Source organism: Sceloporus occidentalis, unplaced genomic scaffold, assembly GCF_023333645.1.
Source record: "Sceloporus occidentalis isolate IW3139 unplaced genomic scaffold, rSceOcc1.0.p SCAF_5, whole genome shotgun sequence".
Taxonomy (NCBI): Eukaryota; Metazoa; Chordata; class Lepidosauria; order Squamata; family Phrynosomatidae; genus Sceloporus; species Sceloporus occidentalis.
This window is the reverse complement of record NW_028316985.1, coordinates 63,156,983-63,181,262: the sequence shown is the minus strand read 5'-3', so window position 1 is coordinate 63,181,262 and position 24,280 is coordinate 63,156,983. Positions and strand designations below refer to the sequence as shown.

Here is a 24,280-nt window from a genome sequence, read left to right as displayed (position 1 = left end):
AACCGTCTATTATACCCTCTGTTGTAAGCCGCCCGGATTCCCAGTGATTGGGTGGCATATACATAAATCCTATTATTATTATTATTATTATTATTATTATTATTCCTTCTTTTAAATAAGAGTTCAGATACAGCACTTAAATTGACCCATGGATAAGTCAACTCAGGTTTTTTGGGTCAATTCTTTGACCTAAATTTCTAGACCAGGGGTAGGCAACCATTTTGAGCCAGGGGCCGGGTTGCTGTCCCTCAGACAACTGGGGGGCCGAAGCCAAAAAATAAATAATTAAATAATTTTTTAAAAAATTAAATAAATAAATAAACCGGGACAAATGTAGGACAACATTTTCAAATGGTGGACACTTTTTTTTAAAAAAGTGGAGGACACGCAAAAAAAATTGATGATTTTTTACAAAATGTTAATATAAATGCATGTTTCTGAGGCATCTATAGACAATTGCCCCCCTTGCCCCTGCGCGCGAGAAGCCAAAGGCCCCGGCGGCAATCGGCGGCAGGACCAGGCTGGGGCCGGTCCCAAGGCCTCGTGGGCCACATCCGGCCCGCGGGCCGCAGGTTGCCTACCCCTGTTCTAGACTTATACATGAGTATATACATCATATATGTTTCCATGCCAAATTTTGTAGTGGAAATGTTTCCATATTGTTACACACAAAGGAAAATTCTGTGAAAACTAAAGCAATTACTAAAACAAAACAAAGAACACGAGATACATTGGTCAAAATATTTTTAAGAAACAAACCAAAACCAAGTAGTTTAGCCAGATTCTATATTTATGACTCTTAAAAAAAGTTCAAGATTATTCTAACTTAAAGATGCACATACTTCATTGTACAGTGCAATAGTTCAGTTATGTCATTATCATTTATGAAGAATGCTTCAATCCTAAGCATATGGGCAAGCATGTTTGGAAAAGCAGAGTATCATTGCAATCCTAGCCCATTAATCATTTACCTCAACAGCACACTATTGGTACATCTGATCTTGAATAATTATGTACTGCATCAACAGTTGTCACGATTGGGTTGAGCCTGCCATGATTCCATCATGATATGCTACCATGACTCTGTCCTGACTGATATGCTACATGCCATATCTGTGCTGTGTGACTTAATATGGCTATACTGTGATATCAAAAGGCTTTTGTATGCATTGCAATGGAAGTGCTTAGTAATATGTCTCTGGCATTTCATTGATGTGTTTGCTTGCTTATATTTGAATATAGTATGAGGGGGTATTGTAAAGTTTTAATTATCACCTTTTAAAAAATTGACAGAACATTTGTTTTGATTTGTAGTTGTTAACTTATCTCTACGTAGTGACCATCCAGATTTACACATTTTCCCAATGTTTCTTGAGCTTCCAAATGCCTGATATTGTAGAAGTTTGCAGATTGCACCTTACATGGGGGTATCATAAAGTAATAATTATTACCCAGAAATTATTATGGTATATTGATGAAATTTTGTCAGTGTCATCATTGGTCCCTAAGTGCATGATGTTGAGAAAATCAGCTCATTGTGTTCTTTAGTTCTATGTCGATGGCTAAAAAATGGCTAAATAAATCAGTCCTAGACCAAATCAAGCCTGAACTCTCCCTAGAAGCCAAGATGACCAAACTGAGACTGTTATACTTCAGACCTATCATGATAAAGTCATAATTCACTATAAAAAGCAACACAGTGAGCCCATGGTATCTGTGAAGATTTGGTTCCAGGACCCAGCATTCAGCATCGATGGATGCTTAAGTCACATTATACAATGGTATAATAAAATGTTGTCCCTTAAATGGCAAAATCATGGTTTGCTTTTGAGATTTAAAAAAATATTTTCAAGATGGTTGAATCCGTGAAGGCAGAATCCATGGACCTGGAGGACCGACTGTATTGTTTGCTAAGGCAGAAGGCATTAGAAAAGAGGAAAAACAAAATACAGATTGATAGATTCAATAAAACCCTAAGTCTTCAAGACCTGATGATAGGATATGATGATAGGAAGGTCTCCCATTCATAGGGGCGCCATAAGTCCAAATCAACTTGATGGCAGTTAACAACAAAGGTGTTCACAACTGTTTACAGCTAGGATGAAAAAGTATGGGAGACTAGGGGGCCGCATTGTTCCCCAGGAGACCTTGGAGTGTCTGATCCCCAAATATGCCCACCTCTAAAAAAACAATCAAAAAGATTTTTTTCCTCTAAGCATAAGTTGCATGTTCACCATGTTTATATGTCTTCTTGGGCCATTTTAGGCCATTTTTTAACAACAGGAAGTGAGAGGAAGTCTCTTTCTGTTTAAAAAATGGCTTCTCTGGGGCCTAAATTAGCCAATCCCCCATGTCATGGAGATGTCCTCCATGCCCACTAAACAACATTTTGGAACAAAAAATATTCAAAATGTTTTTTGACCTTGAGTTGCCCAGGGGACCTCCAAAGGTGGTGGAAATGCCCTGCAAACTCCTTAAGGGACATTTTGGAGTGAAAAAAAAGTTGGCAATATTTTTTCTGGCAGAAAATGACTCCTGGGGGTCTTGGAGACTGCATACTACCCATAAACTACACATTGCTCATCTCTGGTCTGCAGGATTGTAAAGTGAATTGCAAGTAATTAGATATTATTAGTAATCACAGGCATCTCAGAATATGTCCACTAGTCACTATTCATGAAACCTGATTATATTTGGAGGTATGGGAGAAATACTTAGCTGCTGCTCTATAATGCCCAACAGTACAGACACTGGAATACTTTTTACCTGGCAATGGATACATTTTAAACCACATCCCTGCATGTATAAGCACTAGATTTTCATGATAATAATAACTAGCTAAATCAGCCAGATATCCAACTTTGACATTTCCAAAATACATACTAATGACATTTACATACATTACCACAGAGGCCCTTGTTTAAAGCTCTTTGAAAAAAAACAAACCTCATCCACAGAAAAGCAGCTGGCATACTTTCTGTATATTAGGTAGGTTTAGCACTTCTGTCATCAGTAATAAGACCACAGCTTGCAAAGTTTTAATAGTAGTTTTATTTCTTGCTATATTATTCAGTAAGCTTGCCTAAATTTATTATCAAATTATTTATGACACGAAGCATTATTTTATACTTCATTACCTTGTAAAAGTACAGCCGCATGGCCTTGGTCAAAAACAAAAGTGGCGATATTTATAGGAAGCACACCAGAAGAAATGAGATTCAAACTTGTGACTTCCTCTGCCTCACTCAGGGAATATTGCCCTAGGACAGACTGACAGACACACACAGACACACAGAATAGGCTGGGTAAATTTAATTGCCAACAAATCTTTTGGTTTCTCTTAACATAAATTAAATGAAAAAGAAGAGACTATCCTGACATGAAAGCATAGAATGGCAAAATATGGTTATTTAAGGGGGTGGGGGGGGGAAGACCTGCTCTAAATTACTTGTAGAACTCCAAAGATGTCAACTGTGGAAACAGTTGTATTATCAAATTAAAATAATGTAACTACTGAAGTTTGACATGATTTCATAAAGAGAAAAGATTACAGTTCTGTTTATTTTCTAGTGTACCTTTGTTGTGACATCCAAAATATACTTCCCCTATCAATAATGAATACTCAGAAAATGTAGTTTTTATATTTCATAATTCTTATATTTCAGATGCCTTGCTATTTTAGTTCTGAAGACTCTGTAAGTCTTGTTAAGGAATAGTACAAACAGAAAAATCTGTGCACTTCAAAAACTATGTTCTGTAAATATGTAGCTCTTTTTTCCAAATTAAAATAACTATATGGAGATGGAAGGAGCAGGGGAAGATGGCTTATGCAGTGCTATGATACCGACTGAAAAATTATCTGCAGACATACCCTCTTAAGTTCTGTGCTCTGGGGAAAGAAATAAAGGTTTTGACTGATTAATCGTGGATGTCCCAAAGCCTTGCTAAACAAATTTGGGGAAAATAACACAAGGTGCCAAATATAATGTTTTTTTAGCACTAAAATCAGAATTGTTCAGGCCACTGTATTCCCAATTACCATATACAGATGCAAGAGCTGGACAGTGAAGGAAGCAGACAGAAAGAAAATCAACTCATCTGCAATGTTGTTCTGGAGAAGAGTACTTAGGATACCATGGACAGCCAAGAAAACAAACAAATGGGTTCTTGAACACATCAGATCAGGGCTCTCCTTGGAAGCAAAGATGATCAAGTTGAGACTATCGTACTTTGGCCACATAATGAGAAGGCACGGATCATTTGAAAAAACAATAATATTGGGAAAGGTAGAAGAAAGAGAGGAAGACCTTACACCAGATGGATAGACTTGATCAGGGGGGTTACGGACAAGGGCTTGCAGGATCTGGGCAAGGCAGTGGAGGATAGGGATTCTTGGAAATGTTTCATCCACAGGGTTACCACAAGTCGGAACCGACTCAAGGGCAGCTAACAACAACAAAGAACATATAGAGAGTAACTAATAATAATATAATGAACTAAAATTACACAAACCAAAAAAAGAAGGTAACTACCATATATACTTGTGTACAAGTTGACCTCATGTATAAGTAGAGGGAAGGTTTTAGGTCAAAATCATGGATTTTGATATGACCTGTGAATAAGTTGAGGGTGGAACTTAAGGGGCTATAACAAAGGCTGCAAAGGGGAAAACACCACTTCCTTTCCCTCCTTCTCTTTCTCCAGACCTCTCCCAACACCTAACACCACTTCCCTGCTGCTGGAGGAGAGGTTTAAAAATCAGATTGGGTAGAGAAAGAAGTAGAGTTAAATCAGGCTTTATAATCTGATTGGGGTGGGAAAGAAGTGGAGTTAAATCGAGTGTTTGTTGATGAGGAGAAGGCTTTAAAACTGGATTAAGGAGGGAAAGAAGTGGAGTTAAATCAGGTGTTTGATAGGAGGAGAAGGCTTTAAAACCAGATTGGGAAAGGAATGACCTCTTTCACACACACACATACACACACACACACATATTCCCCTACCTGGGCAGCTCAAGGCACGAGGCACAAAGAGTGGGGCATTGGGACAGTGCTTCTTTCAAGACTTTTCTAAGTAGTATTGCCATAATGACCCATATATATATATATCGATCCAGGATTTTAGGGTCAATTTTTCGGCATAGATTTCTCAATTTATTGTCGAGTATATACGGTATTATATCATCATCATATACAGAAATTAGCAATGTTTTGCAAAATAGACTTTACTAACAAGCAGTGCTTACTATACCAGTACTTCACTAAATTGCTAAAGTGCTAAATGGAAAATAGAAATGAAAAAATGACAGACCATCAGAGCACATTGGGAGTGCGATGTTTAATCCTCTGGCTGCTCCTTTTGCCCTGTCTGCTTGAGGCCTATCACATCAGTCCTATATTCTGGATTAAACACAACTTCACTTCTTCAAGCATGAAGCTGTTGTAGTGGAAAAATAAACCAACTTCACAGATAATTGTTGCAATTGCAACAACTTCAAGTCTTGTATTGTGTACCACTTCACTTCCTCAAATGTCAAGTTTGAATAAATCTTTATAACATACATCCTTTTGTAATGTCAATGGGAAGTTTATGAGCTTGCATGAAGTGGACATGCACTGAAAAACTGTATTATACAACTATCTTCAGAGTTCTGAAGTACTGTAGTTTCAAAAATATCTTCCTCAGTAAAGATAACAGGTAACTTTTTTCTATTATTTTCCATAATGCATTCCAGGCTTCAAGACTCATTCATGGGTAGAAGTATGTTCTACATGTTCAGATGTGTCAGGTTTGAGAATAAACCAATATAAAACCTCATTCATAACAAAAAACTTAAGTAAGGAAGAGAACATGGAATTGAGCAAGATCTCTGGATTTAAAATTAATAATAAGACTAAATGTTTAGGAATTGTCATAACAAACAGAAATATAGATCTATTTCAAAATAAGTATAACAAGCTTTGGAATGATATAAAAAGAGACTTGGCTTCCTGATTGAATCTTCCTTTTTCTGGGAGGATTGCGACTATTAAAATGAGCATCCGTCCATGCTTTTTATACTTGTTTCAAAACATTCCAATCATATCAGATATGAAATTCTTTACAATCTCGCAAAAGGAACTTTCTAAGTTTCTATGGGAGGGAAAGCGTGCCAGGGTAAAGTGGAAGATCTTAACAGAGGAGTGTGATAGAGGAGGATGCGCTCTTCCCAATCTTAAACTGTATTATTTTGCCTCATGCCTATACGTACTGGTTGGAAAAATGGTTTAAATTGGATGATGACAGGCTATTATCTTTAGAATGTAATGATTTAAGATTTGGTATACATGCCTATCTTTGGTACAACAAATTAAAGGAAAATAGAGATTTTGAACATCATTTTATTAGAAAGTCTTTGTTGATGACCTGGAACAAAGTTAAGATACTTTTTTATAGGCAGATGCCTCAATGGGTCTTGCCACAAGAAGCGTTTTACAAAAGTTCTAAAGATAAAAATATGACTTGGCTTAGATATAAAGATTTAGTCCTGTGGAAAAATAATAAAACTGTCTCATTAAAAACGAGAGAACGGTTGCAAATGGAAAATATTAGATTAGACTGGTATTGTTATTTTAAAATTGTGGAAAGATTTAGATCAGATTATAACAATATGGGGATTACCAAGGAATTAAATGAACTGGACAAAATTAGAGAATGTAAAGAGAAATGACATCTCTCAAAATATAGATATGGATTTATGGGAAAGATCATAGAAAGATACAAAAAAATTACTTTATGTCAAAATTATAAGGAGAACTACATAAAGATGCTGTTTCAATGGCATATGACTCCTGTTAAAATTAATAAATTATTTAAAACGGTGAGTAAAAAGTGCTGGAAATGTGACAAATATGATGGCAATTATTTCCATATTTGGTGTACTAAAGCTATGGAATTTTGGGGGAGCATACAAAAATTAATGACAAATATTTTACACATTGACATCCCAATGGATCCCCGTTTGTTTCTGTTAAATATGACCTGTTCTTTGGAGGGTAATAAGGTGAAGGAAGCATCTCATTTAATTTTGTATATGATTACTTTGGCTAGAATTCTCTATGCCCAACATTGGAAAAGTCCACAGATACCAACAGAAGAGAAATGGTTGGTTAAGATTAGAGAGGCTAAAAGCCTGGATATTCTTACTGCAAGCCTAAGAAATAAGATTGAGTCTATTAAAGAGGAATGGGAGTGTTTAGACATGTATGATGGAGTAAAAGTGTCATAATGACAATATAAGATAAGATATATATATGATATAATATATTAATATAGATAAACAAAAAGGTATAATGGATTACTTTTCTTGATTAAATTTGGGCAAACTAGTGAGGACCTGTAAGGGAAAGCTAGTGTGTTTGCTTGTCTTTTCCTTTATATACATATAACAGAGGTTATATATTTAACTATAATTTAATGTGATTACCTTATATTAAATCAGACAAGAAGGTTATCATTTGATCTACTGGAAGTGCTGAGAATGAACCTCTGTATAGTATTTCTGATAATTTGTTTATAGAATGTGATTGGTTTGTTGATCTGTTGTTTATATTGTTTATATGTATTATCTGTATGTTGTTTATGATTATGTATGCATTTTTGTATAATAAAATTTAAAAAATCAATTATGGATCCATCTCATAGTGCTTCTATCCACTCCATATTTGGTCTGTTTGGTAACCAAAATATCATGGGGTACCTTATCAAACGCTTTGTTGAAAACCAGATGAATGGCATCCACATCATTTTGATGATCTACTAAACTAGTGGCCCAATCAGAAAAAGATATAAGGTTAATTTGCCTCCTTGTGTTTGCGGTGCAGCCACATTGGCTTTTTCAGTAGTTTCTCATTTTTCCTCTTAAATGGAATTGTGATTGTGCTTTTAGCACTTCTTCATAAATTCCCACCCTTGCTGTTTCCTTTAGCATCTCTAGGCATGGGATTCCACCCAGTAATTCCTTGAGTTTGATAAAATCAGCATTCCTGAAATCCAGGATCAATGTTTAGACTATATTCTTCTTTGGCCTGTCCCACAATCATGAATTCATGGTCACTTCCTCCTCAAGTGTGAACTGCTTTAATTTCAGTGACCAGCTCCTCCCTAATGTTTAGGATCAAGTCCAGGATTGCTGATGCCCTTCTTCCTTCCTCTACCTTTGAATGACAAAATTGTATGCAAGACAAATCAGGAAATTGTGGGAGAGCATATGCTTACCAGAGTTAATCTCCCAGAGGATTATCAAGATAACTGAAGTCCCCGAATAACTACTAATGTTTGCATCCTGCAGATTTCTGAGGTTTGTTTGATAACCAAGAAGCATTATTGTCTTGACAATGAGGGAAGATTGGAAGCAAGGTCAATTGATGATAAACAAACAAACACACAAACAAAACCAGCAGGTACTGGGAATCAAAGAGATTAACCATGTTGAAAGCATGCCTGATTGGGATGAGAAAACTAGACATAATGGAAAGTATTCTGAGTCATGACTGGACCAAAGTTATCCAAAGCCTGTAATTAGCCTCTGTATCACTACATCATCATCATCTTTATTTCTTATCCACCTCTCCCCGTGGATCTGGATCGAGGCAGGACACAACAACAGACTAACAAATACACAACATCAGTTAAAAATACTGTATAATCTCATTGTATGATCTCTCACTGTATTATTTCTTCAGAAGTATGGCAAGGGACAAGAGGTTTAGATTCTAGCTGTTGCCCACTTTTCTTTCCATTCAAAATCATGTTGGTAGATACAGTAAATATACCAAAGATAAGTTCTGTTTTGCAATTGTTATCCAGTGTTTCCCAATTATCTCCCACCTCTACTAAGTCACCAAACATTTTCTGTTGCTGACCCCTGTGGACAGTTACAGTTTCAAATTTTCTTTTGCATGTTGTCCCTCCCCTTCAATAATCACTCCACTCACATGGCTAGTGACTGCATAGACCAGGGGTTCCCAACCTTTTTGACTCGCAGAGCCCTTACTTCTATGGAGAAGCCCCTAAGAGGCCTACCCTATGTCTAACAAGTTTATGGTGTTTAGGTGTGTATATAAGAATATATTCTTATTCTTTAATTTCACTCGGTTTTTATTTCTTTCATTTGCCTGGAGCAGGCACAGAGCATCTGGGAAGTGCACCCGGGGCCCTAAGGGCTCTAAGGGCTCCTTGGAGCACAGGTTGGGATTCTTGAGCACTGGAGCTGGTATAATATAGGTGTGATCCCTTTATCAGCATGCAGCAAAGTCAAGAGTACAACAGTATCCATAGAAACAAGCACTGACAACAGCAATGACAGACAGATACACACTGTCCTGGTTACACCACCACGAATCAAAGCACAATGTGATGATGATGCCCATATTAGCAATGTGTGAAAAAGCACCAGATGCTCAGCAGCAGCTGAACAGACACATGACTTAGTCTTAGTAGATATTCTCCATACACAGTGCAAAACTGGAAACTAGAAAGAGAGCACAGTAGCTTTCCTGTTATAAATTACTGTGGTACAGCTGTCAGGAGAACAGCAACTGGCATCTGCAGCTATAACCACTATAGCTTTCTAGAGATAGGGATTGTCTGTAATCAAGACTACATAGCAATAGAAGCAATGTTATTGGCAATCACAAAAAATTGCCTACTCCATAGTTTATTGTGCAGAAGGGCTTAAGTCCTGCTATGGGAATAATACTTCCCCATCCTTTCATTTCTTACACATGACTCTTTTAAATCATGACTCATCTGCAGATTCTTTGTACATCACCCTGGTTTCTTTAGACACCATCCATTTTTCTTTCCCATTCACGTTCTTTGCAACTATGTCTTCAATATTACGTTTAGCAAGTTCCCACGCATTATGAACTTCCTTCCCTTTAAGCATTTCTGACTATAGGATCCCACCCAATATTTCTGAATATTATGAAAATCAGCATATTTGAAATTGAGCGTGTGTATCTGATTATGTCTGGCTTCCCCAAATGCCAACGGAATAAATACCAAGAGGACAAAATAGGTGATCACCTCCTCCATCTTTTAAGCAACAAGGTAGTTTGTATTTCCTTGTATTCTTGGTAGCGCTTGACTTCTAACAAATATGAGTCGTTGAAGTCTAATTACTAAATCAATTACTAAATTTCTATTCTTTAAATGTTTGGTCATTTGTTTTAGGAAGGCATCATCCAAATCGTAAGTCTACAGTAGACTCGTCAAAATCATGTCACTGTTGTATCTTTCTTTTAAATTTTACCCAAATGCTCTCAATCTGTTTTCCATGCTCTAAGTGATGTGTTTCCTCATGGGGTACACATCCTTGATATACACTAGCCCACCTCTTTTCCTGTTTGTTCCATTCCTCTAGAACAGGTTTACCCCTCCATTACTGCATTCTATTCATGACTATCATCCCACTAAGGATAATATGACACTTAATCTATCCAATGCACTTTTATTTTATTAATCACTATATAATTAATAATAATAAATGTTTAACCATTAATTTCAAACAAGTTGAATAGCCAAGGGGGTTTGGTATACATTTTAATCAAAAACTTAAGGGTCAGTTCCTCCTTCGTTAACGGCAGCTACTACATGTTTAGTACACACTGACATTAAGCAGTATGTGAAGGAGCCATCTCAGACAAGAATGTTCTATCATTTTAAATTAATTGAGATAAAACAGTGACACAGCTCATGTATTCAGTTGAAAAAGACCTTTTGGGTTATTCCTTACTTCATTATTATATATGAGAAAAGACTGCAAAAGAGTTTTCTGATCTGCTTAAAGTAAATGTAAGTAAAAGCAGAAAAAACAGAGGAATTAATAAACACATATTAATAAATACATAATAAATTGAAGCTTCACATTTTTGAGGACACAGTCGTTAACATTTTTCAACAGCAAAGGTTTAACAGATTGCTATGTAGCACAGTGCAGTATTTGGCAAAGATTTTACAATGCAAAGCAATCCCCTTTGGGAACCATCTGAAGCTATCATTTCTACACAGAAAGCATTTATCCTCAAAAACATAAATAGCAAGGGAATGCATGCATTGTATCACCTGGCAGTTATGGCACCATATATTTTACAGAACAGTTCTTACATTCTTACATTCAAGCCCAAAATCTATTTATACTTAGTCTGAGTTGGATGGATTGTATCCTTCAAGTAAAAATTTAGAAGAGGCTGTCAGCATATCTGCTAAAAACCTAATATTACAATTCTATAAAGATGCACTCTAGAGCTGTGCATGGCTACCAGATAATTGCCTGAATATGTTATACTTGACCATTTCCATATTAACTATGCTCCTCTTCAACTTTCTTAAATTTACAGAAATTCTGTATATCAAATGTACCTCTCAAATTCTACATATAAAACACGTCAGATATATGAGTCCAATTGAGATTTATCATTCTAATAATTGAAATATAGGCTATAGAGATCATGGTTTATCACATTTTAATGTATTCATAACTGCATTACTTCAAAATCCACATGTGTCTATGGTGATCTGCAAATTAATTCAAAGTGTAAAGGTTTATGTTATCAGTACAAATTCTCATCTTCATTCATTTCTGAGCAATCTCTATACAATAAACAACTATTTTATCTCCTTATTTAGACTTAAGTTGTCATTATTATTTTTTAGAAGTATATCTTGAAAATTGCTCTAAACCTACATGAGCCACAAAACAGATTATCATCCACACATTTCCAAACAAAGCACCTTTAATAAAGTCTCACTTTCCCCTGCCAACCATATGGCAGCACAAGACAAAGACCGGATACCATGAACTTTATATCAGCACTCCAAACATATGTTGAATCAAAACACGACAGATCGGTGCCAACTGCTTTTCATTAATCAGCTTTGGTGCATGATAAAAGTGTAACAAATTTGAATGTACAGAAAAGCCAGATAGGCAAAATGAAGAATTGATACAGTTTTTACTAACAGACTACAATTGGACCTTCATATTCAGGGGGAATCTGTTTCATAACACACCCCTCGCAGATACAAAAGACCACTGGACCTCAAGTCCCATTGTCCCTAATGGCAGCATGATGTGTGTGCAGCCACTACCACAACCGTGTCCATGCACCACCACTGGGGACAACAGGGTTTGTCAGCTGCAGATGCTCAAATTCACGGATGGCAAGCCCACAGATGGTGAGGTCCCACTGTATTTTGTATTTCTTTTGTTCAGAAACCTCCCCTTGTCTCCCCTTTGAGACCACTAAGACTTTATTTGAAGTTTGCAAATATAATTTAAAAATATGTTTTCACCATGTATATGTCAATATTTTTCCTTTGATTTAAATTATTAGAAGGTGTGATGATATACATTAGGTCAGTTATAGTTTTAAAAACCAACCAGGATAGCTAAAGACAACCCAATAGGCGCAGGACAGCTCTGACAACCCAGTCTTGGTTCCAGTCCTGGTCCCGATCTGGGCCACTGCCATGGTCCCAAATAGGACACCGATAAAGAGTGGACTTTCTCTGATCCTTTTCCAGCTGGCTTTTCCCAGCCGGAAGCACCCTTCACACTGCTTCCAGCTGCTCTGGAGACATGTGCCGCCCAAATACTACGCCCCAGAGCGGCCAGAAGCCACTGTTTCCTGCTCGTCTGTTTTGGGCCCAAGGCAAACTAAGGACTTTATCGTACTTGGCTCTTGTACTGGTACAACAGTGGGTTATTAAAAATGCTATTGAAGCAGGTTTACTTTCTTCTTTCACACCTTATGGGTCATGCTGAGATTGCAGCGTTTATTTGCAGTAGAGGCTTATCACACACAGAGCATTTGGAACAAGATGTTATCCCTGGCCCTTTTTCTAGCACACGCACACACACACACCACTGGCACTATGAGAGAAATATAATCATAGATGAAAACAGTATTGGGGGGTGGGGGGAGGCAGGAAATCAGACTTCTAATTCAGACTTAAGTAATTGCTGCCAGAAGCTAATGATCGATCTGTCTGATCTACCCTGATGCTGGTTGTCATCTGTCATTGCTCTGTAATGTCTTAACGGATCTTAATGGATTTATGGAATAAATGCTTTTTAAACCAGTAAGACTCTTTTCTACTTATATTTGTTGGTGTATGCCAGAGAGAGAGAGAGATAACACCATAGCATTATAGCCTTATAGTACTGGAAAGAGAAAGATTCCTAAATCGGGGTGGGGGGGGGGGGGGTTAGTGAGGAAAGTTTTGGCTTCTCTGGAAATTGATTTTTTTCCTATAAAGGGAAAAAAATGTCTAAAATTTTAGGAGGCCGTTGCAGCCTCTCCTAGCTGTTCTGTTGTCCCTCGTTCCTTTTGCCATCTTGAACACACTCTGATGTTGCTTGACTGCATATGCCCTGGTTATCATCTGTGAAATACTGGAAGATAAGGGATTTGGTTTATAAAAGAAGGGCCTTGCTTTGCATTACAGTCCTTCAGTGGTGGAAGGAATAACAGCAGAGAGAAAACTAGGTTGGAAGAGAAAGAACTTCCATTGGCAAACCAAATTGATATTCCTGCCCCTTCTCTTTCTCCATTGATCTTTGGAAGTAAACTGGAGGTTTCCCCACCCACAGGACACCCACTTACCAGCCCTGACTTCCCCAAATCGTCATTTAAGCACTACTGACTTTCGCAGCACAAATCATAGAACAACAGAAGCAGGAAAGGGAGTCATTAACCGATTTTTGTTGTTAATGTTATTAAAAAGATGCACATTTCAAAAGATCTCCTACAGGGGAAGAACAGAATGACAACAGTGTCACATGATAAGCTCCTTCCAGAGGCACAATTATCCAGATGTTATTGCACTTTATGTCTCTAGTGCGATAAACCTCAAAGAAGGAACAGACACTAGAAATATCAGGGTAAATCAAGTTTTCCTTAAAACACAGACTGCCTAAACAAATAAACTGCAAAAAATTAATGACGCAAATAATTAGGGCATATATTATGAGAAATATTAAAAGATTATGGAAGCATCTGTGTAATTCATTCCTGAGTATTTAATTTAATACAGTTTTAACGCATCAGTTTCAGTGAACAGAATATTCATTACAGCATAATGTGAAATGAAGAAGGGAAGTCTCTACAGAAATACAATGTGGAAAAATTACAGATCTTTTTAACTTATCTCCTTATATTCTAAAGTTCCATAGGTAAGAAATAATTAGGAAATATAGTCAAATGACTGTTTAATGGAGTGTACATTCCACTAATGTTTATGAGATTTGCACTGGATCAAAACAGAAATCATCAGTCCAGCACATGCACATGTATTCCACCATGAATGCATTATGTGTCCATGACCTTTTCAATCTGGCTCACTGAAAATTATGAGAACTATTGGGTGCTGTTTTATAGTACTTAACCTTATGCTGATATATTCTTAATAATCTAAAATAAGAATAAGGCTATATCAGGAGTTAGTAGGCCACATTGCCCATGCCATGGGGCCTGAGAGGACCATCCTACATTTCCATGGGGTTGAGCAGACAGAGAAGAAAAACTGGGCTGATCCCAGTTTTTTTGAAAGCAGGTGAAAACACCACTGTCCACATGGCCCATTCCCAAGTCGAGTTGAATACCCAGTCAGTCCGCTATCACACAAACACACCAGCTGAGACCAGCACAGTTGGCCCTTCTTATACACGGATTTTTTATACACGGATTCAAGCATCCAGTTTAAAAATGTTCAAAAAAAGTATAAATTTCAAATATCAAACCTTGATTTTCCATTTTTTATAAGGGACACCATTTTGCTATGCCATTATATTTAATGGGACTTGAGCATCCACAGATTTTGTTATCCATGGGGGATCTTGGAACCAAACTCCAGCGTATAACAAGGGTCCACTCTAATTACCTCCCTCATCGTGCTCAGCTGCCATCCTATTGGATGTCCCATGTGACCAGCCACACAGTCACATGAGTGATGCACCATCCATATAGTTAACCAGTGCACTCACTGACACACTGGCGAAGCACAATCATGGAGGCCCCCGTACACTTCCCTCCTTTTAGTCCATGCTCCACTGTTTGACTGTCTGATCTGTGTATGTTTTAATTACATCCATTGCATTATTGGTGACCTACAGTGTTTGTCATACAGTGGGACCTCAGTATCCACGAGGGGATTCATTCCGCCCCCCTACAGATACCAAAATTCACAGATGCTCAAATCCTGTTCTTCGCAATGGTGACACGTGCACACAGCCATGCCACTATTAGGGCCAACAGGACACAGTTGGCATTGGCTCCCTGAGCAGAAGTACTGGAGGAGAAGCCCCCTGGAGAGCAGGAGTGTTGCTGCTGCCAGAGCCAGGGCCCAGGACCAGTGCTGCTGATGATGGCGCATTGCTCCCTGAAACCAGAGCCCCTCCCCAGGCCCAGCACTCAGGATGGAAGCCCAAGGCCCCAAGACCCAAGCCCTGACTCCCACTCCAGCTTCCTCAAGCAGACGGGGCTCCAGCATCCTAAATGTCTCTGCCTTTGAACCGCCCCCGAAGCCAACCCCAGCCCAGAACTCTTGGGGGAGGGAGTGGGGAAAGAGAAAGGAAGACTTCAAACCATTGTCCTCAATGGCAATGCTGCCACATGCACATGCCACCACTGTGAACAACACAGACTTGCCGTCCGTGGATGCTCAAATCCGCAGATGGCAAGCCTGTAGATACCCAGGTCCCACTCTACTTTCACATCATGCAGATACCCAGGTCCCACTCTACTTTCACATCATCACAAATCAATGGTGCGATGGATCTATGGTGCAGCTTGCCACTCATGCCCAAATAGAAAACCTGTGTAGGGAGCAATGGCGCCAGCTGCAGGGTCTCACTAGTACAGCTTTCATACACCATCTGGGCTTTCCTGCATTCCCACACTGACCTGGTACTATTTATATGTTGTTGCAATAATTCCCATTTTCTGCATTAAGGTGGAGTATTGGAGCTTCTTTTTGTTTCAGTTTTTAGCCCTGGACTGCAGCTTCATGTTTCTACCCCATTAGGTGTCGTACATCATCTGAACAGGCAGGCTTCAGGTTGGTTTGAAGCCAGTTTATTTTGCCAGTGCAGACAACCCCCACCTTTCCTTTAAATGGACAATAGTAATCCCAAGCCTTGTGGGGGTTGTGCTGATCATTTCACCATATTCTCAAGCTTTGTTACTCCCTGTTTTAGGGGAGTGCAAGCTTTAGCAGGCCTACAAATACCTTACAACAAAGGGAAATGGCGCAAAACATGGATGTTTTGTGGCTGCTACTGGCTTTTTAAAATAAAACAAATCAGTCCCCCAGATCTGGGGTGTGTTCAACTCTGATCTAGAACTCTGGGACCTGTCATCAACTAATTCTAGATTTCTTTAACTGAACGCCTAGTGGCTTTAACCTCTGTCTTTGGTGTCTACATGCTGTGATGAAATGGATGGAGTTAAACAGAGTAAAACTGACTTCAGATAAGTTAATAGAGGAAATCTCTAGTGGTTGGAGGAATTTAGTATGCCTGGGATAGATCATAGCAGAAATACTTGTTTGAACATGCTCAAGTGCCTCTCATAGAATTGGAAGAGACCTCGAGGGCTATCAAATCCAACTCCCTGCTATGCAGGAATACACAATCATTCTCAATCCTGCCTCGCTTTCAGGTAATGACAGTTGTCATAAACACTATTATAATCTTCATGGGGCCATACTCTCAGGTAAAAATGGAGAAATTATTGTATATGCCAATTCATGTTTTTGTTATCTCCAGGAGTGACTACTATAATGTGCCTTACACTGGCATTAATTTGAATATTATCTAGTGGATGGCACAAAACACTACTATATATCGAATACTGGAAGTTGCAATTGCACATAACAAAGGTTGCATTAACTGTATCGGCTACCAATTTGTTTACTTCCTCAGGATTCTGTAGAATCCTGAGTTCTACAGAACTTTCCATGCACTGCAATGTATCTCATCTATAAGAAGTATAATAAATGTCTTGCTTTACCTGTAAATGAGCAGAAAATGCTGTAATCATTGGGAGACAAGATTTAAACAGCACAACAGTTTAAAGTGCTGATAATTACCTCTAACAATCTTTGTGGACTGAGACTCAGAGAGATATGGGCAGCAATCAGGCCTTTAACAAAGTTGCTCTGAGGCTATGATTGTCTTCTTTATTGATACTAGGATGAGTCTTTTCTTCTCTGTTTTACATAAGGTTTATAAAATACCTGTTTTAGTTGACAGGTAAATTTAGGTTTTACAATATTGTTTTATTGTTCATTGTTATTACTTTTAACTTATTATTTAACTCCTCTGTCAACCACTTTGGGCAAAGGAAAGTTTACATTAAATAATCCCAGCATATCTTCCAGTGAGGTGGTGGATACTTAATGAACGTGTAACTGATAGCATGATTGGATTCTGAGTATAATTCAGTACCTTAGCATTTTCCCCCTGTGATGCTAGTGTGCAACAGCCTCCTGTTTCTTCAGAATCTCTACAGAATTTTCCATGCACTGAAATGTATCTCATCTATAACGAGTATAATAAATGTCTTGCTTTACCTGTAAATGAGCAGAAAATGCTGTAATCACTGGGAGACAAGAAAGTAAGCAGGGCTTGCTTAGCAGTGCACAAGGGCTAGGGAACTGATTGGTTAGCAGCCCTTGTTAGTATCCCCAGGTTATGCCAGGAGCCACCAGTCAGCAAACTTGGGCTTGCAGGGCACTATAAATACTTCCTGCCTCTACTTTTGCTTTCCAAAAGTTCCTAGTAAACATGCTTGCTCTTGTCCTCATGATCATCCTTACAGGAGCAACCTGATGTTTTCACCAGTTGACTAACAGTTCTCACCAACAGATAGATACCCTCCAAGAATGGGTCTTCCCTTCCCCACAGACACACAATGCCTCACAGCGATGGACATCTTGCTGGCACGGGAAAGAGAAAGGTCATAACTACTTCAAAATTAGCCTTTTAAGCAAACAAGGGCTCAATCCCCTCAAAGATAAAATTAAAAGCCTGTCTCATATCTGTCCTTCCTGCAACAAAAGTTGAAGTACCTTTTTAAAACAATAACATTTGATCAAGGCAAGAAATATTATATATCCTATTACCAGCAGGTTAAAAAACCAAAACCAAGACAAAACTGCTAATTACTTCAGAAAGCTGATGCTGTGATCACAGACAGCAAAGAAAGAAAAGAAGAATCTGTAGAGGAAGAGTTTATGTCATATACCCCCTTTCCAGGCCAGGGTACTAGAAATCTGAATTACACAGGAGTGTGTGTATGTGTTTCAAGCAGACAGTCAGTCTATCTATCTATCTATCTATCTTTTCACCTAGGTGAAAGAAAGACCATTTGCTGGTGGAAAGAGCAGAACAGAGCAGGGCTGACCATTCACTCCCTGCTGTCACGCTCTCTAGAGAAGGAAGGAAGGGGCTGAGGGGGAGGAATAACTAGCCTGTGACCTGCCAAGGAGGACAAGCCACTGCAAAATGGAGGATGTGCAAGAAAAAAAATGGAAGACAGGCCCAAATAAAATCTAGAAATCACACACATAAATATAAATCCATGCTTCTTAGTCATGCTCAAAATGGAGGACATTTTGGAATTCCTCTTGGACAGAAGATAGGAATTTTGGACATGTCCTGGAAAAGGAAGGCCTGTCTGGTCACCCTTCATACAGCTTCAAGCATCCCCTTGTATTTTGCCACAGGGTGACCAAGTGTCATAACCGACAAGGAGGACAAGGCACCACAAAATGGAGGACAGTCCAGGGAAAAAAAAGGAGGGGGGCATAAAAGCTAAACACCCTCATACAGAAATATAAACCCAGGCTTCTCAGCCACGCTCAAAATGGAGGGCAGTTTGGAATGCCTCCAGGACAGATGGATGAAATGGAGGACACATCCTGGAAAAGGGAGGACGTATCTGGTCACCCTGGCATTTGGGAATTGCTCCTGGATAAAAAAGGTTGAAATGGAGGATGTGTCCTAGAAAAAAGAGTGCATGTCTGGTCACCCTGACATTTGGGAATCCCTTCTGGACAGAGGGCTGGCATGGAGGCCAGGCCCTGGAAAAAGAGGGATGCGTCTGGTCACCCTGACGTTTAGAAATGCCACCTGGCTGACGATGGAGGACAGATCCTGGTAAAATGAGGACGCGGGTGGTCCTCCTGACATCTGGGAACCCCTCCTGGACAGAAGGCTGAAATGGAGGACACGTCCTGGGGGGAGGGGGGAGAGTACATGGGTGGTCACTCTGACATTTAGGGATCCCTTCTGGCCAGAAGGCTGAATGGAGGGCACATCCTGGAGAAAGGAGGGCAGGAGTGGTCTCCCTGGCCTTTGGAAATCCCTCCTGGACAGAAGGCTAAAATGGAGGACAAAATGGGGGGAAAGAGGACGCGTCTGGTCACGCAGCAGCGGTGTGTGTCTGCTGTCCTTTCCTCCCGAGCCTCTCCTTCCTTTCTGTCCCCAGGAACCCTCTCTTTCTCTGTCTGCTGCCAGCCCTGGTGTGTCTGTGTGTGTGTTGCGCGCGTGCTGTGGGTGTCCCCGAGGCGTCCCGGCGCTCCCTCCTCGGTGGCTCCTGGCTGCCTGACTCACCGGGTGGAGGTGCCCTTCCTCACATCGCACATCATGCACTTGAAGGCCTCGGCGCTGTTGCGGAAGGTGCAGACGCTGCAGTCCCAGTAGCCCTCGTCCGAGGAGGGTTTCGGCTGCCGCTTCGGCCTAAAGGGCAGCCCGGCCCCGGCACAGGAAGAAAGAAAGAAGGAAGGAAGAAGAAGAATAATAACAATAACAATAGTAACAAAAGGGGGCAGAGAAGGGGAGGCTCTAAGGGGCGAGAGGCACCCCCGAAGCCGCCCTCCGGGCCTCCTCCTCCTCCTTCCTCCTCGCCATCGCCGCCTCAGCTGCGTCGGGGGCGCCAAAGGCTGAGAAAGAGGAGGAGGAGGGAAAGGGGAGGAAGAGGAGGAGGAGGAGAGCCCCTTCACAACGACAACAACAACAACGCCCCCCCTCCGCAAGCTGCCTGAGGCGGCGTCTCCGTCTCCCTCCCTCGCCGCCTCTCACCTTGTGGGGCTCTTCTTGTCTCCCATGCCGGCTCCAGAGACGCCTCTCCTCCAGCCCCGCGCGGCCCTTTGTGTATTATTTGTCAATAAGGAGGAGCGAGGCGGCGGCGGCAGCAGCAGCAGGAGGAGGAGGAGGAGGAGGAGGAGAAGGCAGGGACGACGATGATGATGATGGAGGAGGAGGAGGAGGAGGAAAAGGAGGAGCCGCGGCCGCCAACACAACGACTCCGCCGCTTATTGCGGTGTTAAGCGGGGACGACGACGATGATTCCGCCGCCGCCGCCGCCGCCGCCTCTGCTTCTCCCTCCCGGGGCCCAGCCTCCCCTTCTTCTCCTTCGCCTTCTCCCTCACGTGTCCCCCGGTCGCCAACCAGAGGCAGGCCGCAGCCAGGCCAAGGCCTAGGCGCCCCAGACAGTGGTGGCTGAGGCGACGACGACCGAGGCCTAGTCTTTTCCCCTCACAAACACACACGCTTCATGGAAATGGAAGTGTGGCAGTTCCCACGCAAAAACACACTCTCTTTCACAAAACACACAACCTCCTTGTGAATATTACGTTGTTGTGACACCACACAACCCTGTTTTTTCCCCCTCTGCCTTAACGTTAACCCCAGTCACCTCCACCCTCGCAGCGTCCTTTCGCTTGTAATAACGAAGAACGCTGACTGCCATTTTCTCCTGTCAGGCACTGATCCCTCAGGCCTGGTTGTTGGACTTGTGACCAAAGAATAAAAAGATTGGGTTTTGTGTGTTTGTTTGTTTGTTTACTGTGTTTATACACCAGACTCTTCACCCTAAAGGCTCTCAAAAACTCTTCTAGAAGACGTGATAGCCCTGTTCAAATATTTGAAGGGATGTCATATTGAGGAGGGAACAAGCTTGTTTTCTGCTGCTCCAGAGAACAGGACCCGGAACAATGGATGCAAGCTACAGGAAAAGAGATTCTACCTGAACATTAGGAGGAACTTCCTGACAGTAAGGGCTGTTTGACAGTGGAACACACTCCTTCCTTGGAGTGCAGTGGAGTCTCCTTCTTTGGAGGTCTTTAAACAGAGGCTGGATGGCCATCTGTCAAGGATGCTTTGATTGAGAGTTCCTGCATGGCAGAATGGGGTTGGACTGGATGGCCCTTGTGGTCTCTTCCAACTCTTCTATGATTCTATGGCCGCATAGCCTGAAAAACCCACCCAAAAAAACCAACCCTATGGATGCCAGCCATGAAAGTCTTCAACTTCACGCTCTCAGAGCAGCTTACAGACAGTTATTCAAAAGGTTCCCTACCCTCTGTTTGGTTCCAGGATCCCCCATGGATAACAAAATCCATGGATGCACAAGTCCCATTAAATATAATGGCACAGCAAAATGGTGTCCCTTATATCAAATGGCAAAACCAAGGTTTGCTATTTGAAATTTATACTTTTTTGGAATATTTTCAAGCCATGGATGCTTGACACCGTGGATAAAAAAGATCCATGGGTAAGAAATGTCGACTGTAATTTTAATTATTTTACCCATATATACTCAACTATAAGTCAACCTCATGTATAAGTCGAGGGCAGATTTTGGGACCAAAATTACAGATTTTGATATGACCCATAGATAAGTTGAGGGTAAAACCCAGGAGCATGTAACAAAAGATCTAAAAGATGATGGAAAGGAAAGTAGTGCCAAAGAACTTACAACATTTCAGCAGACATAATAACCATTTGTGGCCATGCTAAAGGTTGGATGGATGAGAGAATAGAGGGAATCAGTGCTTGCAGGACAGACAGATTATGCTCTTTCCTTTCACCAGGGGATGATTTCCCTTTCTTTTATAAGAGTTAAAGTACAGGACGTACATTGACCCATGGACAGGTCGATCCAAGTTGTTGGAGTCAATTTTTTGATCAAAAATTCTAGACTACATGAGATGAGTATACAGCAATACTTGTATTTTCCTTGTATTATGTCAGACACTTTTCCTGTAAGCAGGCTGGTAGCATGTTGTATTTTTATAATTTTCCAGCAGCGCTTTTGTAACATTTTGTCATGAACGTTGTGCCACAGATAAATAAACATAATGATGATGAGGAGGAGGAGGAGGAAGATGGACTAAATTTTGGGTCTGTGGACCATAATAAATTGTGACTGACTGATATTGATGTTGCTGTTTTAAGATTTTCTTTGGTTATGTCTGGCATATTTTTTTCTTTAATGTCCTATGTTTTGCAGTGCCTTATCCTCCTTTGCAGTTAGGACATCTGGTCACCCTGTTCTTTGGACAAGGAGATGGCTGGGAACATGGTGTGGGCGGTTGGAGATCATCATGGACAAGACAAGACCAGCCTCTGCCACTGAGTGATTGACTGTGAACCCATTAACTTGTGCTGTGAAATCATAGCACTCTGATTATTATTATTATTATTATTAGGGATTGAAGTCAGTGATGGGCAATGAATTGTTCTGAGGTAAATATAGCATGTTACGGCAAATCAAGCACACACTCAGCCCACTCCATTATCAAGGTGTTAAGACCAGAATTGGAGAGGTAATATTGGAAGATACCCATTATTTGCTGTACCTGCTGCTCCTTGTCAGGGTTGGGGTATCAATTTATCACATATGTTCAGTTTTCAAACATAGTTTTTAAACATTTTCTTTTAGTTGGGTATCCTCAGCCAAAATACAGCATTTGGCACTGAATACTAGTAGGCTGTTGTTATTGTTGTTGTGTGCCTTCAAGTCATTTCCAACCTATGGTGATCCTAAGGTGAACCTATAATGCGGTTTTCTGGGGCTAAGAGTATGTGACTCACCCAAGACTACCTAGTGGTTTTCCATGGCTTATCAGGGAATCAAATCCTGATCTGCAGAATTGTAATCCAATGTTTAAACCACTACACCACAGTGGCTCTCCCAGTACAGTATCTCAGAATCTCAATATAAGTCATGCCTTGCTGATTTATTTACACATCCAGAGAGATCTTCATATAGAAAAATCCATATGTTGTATTATCTGAAAGGTAGCATTATTATAAAAGGACTTGCATTCCAAAACTTTGTGTTGTTTTTTTTTAAAGTGGGTCATACTTTGGGTCATTAACTTTTAAGTTTTTCCTTCCTCTCTTAAGGATCTTTCCATCTCTGGAAATGTCTAAACTAATGGGAAAATGGTGAAATGACAAAAAGAGGGCTAACATAAAATGACATTGTGAGATGAGAAGTGTGATGAGTGACTGGAATTCATTCATAGAATTCACTTGTAAAAAGAGGTGCTTCCCTCCTCCCCAGTTCTCAAAAGGCATAAAGAAAGCTCCAACAACCATCTTCAAACTTATCAGGATCCAGTTTCTTTATATACGTCACTTTCACAGATGCAAGATCAAGACACACAACATGTTACATTTTGTCTATACATTTAGGACTATAACTCTCACTGTGTCCCCAGCAGTGGTCATACTGGCAGAATACTTTAGGTTCCATAGGCAAAGAAGTCATTTTCTGAACTGAAGAAGGCAGAAGAACAATGGCCAGTAATAGAACCAGTTTGCTCTTTCTAGCTTGCAAATCAGGCTCTTCACAATTTGTACTGTCCATAAAAACTTTGTTGTCGGTTTCTTTCTTGCTCCCTTCATATTAGGAATGTAGCCCACTGAAGTGCTTGGGTGAAACACTTTTGGGGGGGTAGGGTCGGTGGGCTCTGTATATTAATGAGCACAAATGTCTCCAAAATGGTGAAACATACTACCCTATCCAGCATAAATTGGAGTCACATTCCCATAGTTCTAAATCTTCAGCAATTTTCTTAGAAGGCCAGCCTAGTAGGGCCCTTTCACCATACAGTCAGCTCCCCTTAGCCACTGATTTTTCTTAAGCATGGATTCAAGCATCCACAGCTTGAAAATATTCCAAAAAAATATAAATTCCAAATAGAAAACCTTGATTTTCTATTTTATATAAGGGACACCATTTTGCTGTGCTATCATATTTAGTGGGACTTGATGCTACAAAATAGAGGCAGATGTAGCAGGAAGGGCTTTACAGAGTAAAGGAAATCAGAGAAAATAATGTCCCCAGCCATTCCACCTGCAGAAGCATTTTAAGTGCAGTTCACCTCAAGGAATCCTGTGGAAGAAAGTGGGAGAAAACCTGGATCCAACTTATTTAAAAGAGAT

General features: G+C 40.3%; 1 protein-coding gene across 3 annotated transcripts in view; it reads right to left on the bottom strand.

The window, feature by feature from the left end:
- YAF2 (YY1 associated factor 2) overlaps window positions 1–20,565 on the bottom strand; it is a 33,562-nt gene extending 12,997 nt beyond the window's left edge. Inside the window, exons 1-2 of one of the 3 annotated variants that reach the window (XM_089524279.1) lie at window positions 20,126–20,565; window positions 19,658–19,783 (exon numbers count right to left, since the gene is read on the bottom strand). In XM_089524279.1, the coding sequence (XP_089380405.1) occupies window positions 19,658–19,783; window positions 20,126–20,151 (152 nt within the window). In that variant the 5' untranslated portion in view covers window positions 20,152–20,565. Of the gene's footprint in view, window positions 1–13,646; window positions 13,789–17,488; window positions 17,609–19,657; window positions 19,784–20,125 lie in introns of those variants that run through there. The other 2 variants (XM_089524281.1, XM_089524282.1) reach the window with 2 other exon arrangements.
- Between the last annotated feature and the right edge of the window lie 3,715 nt (window positions 20,566–24,280).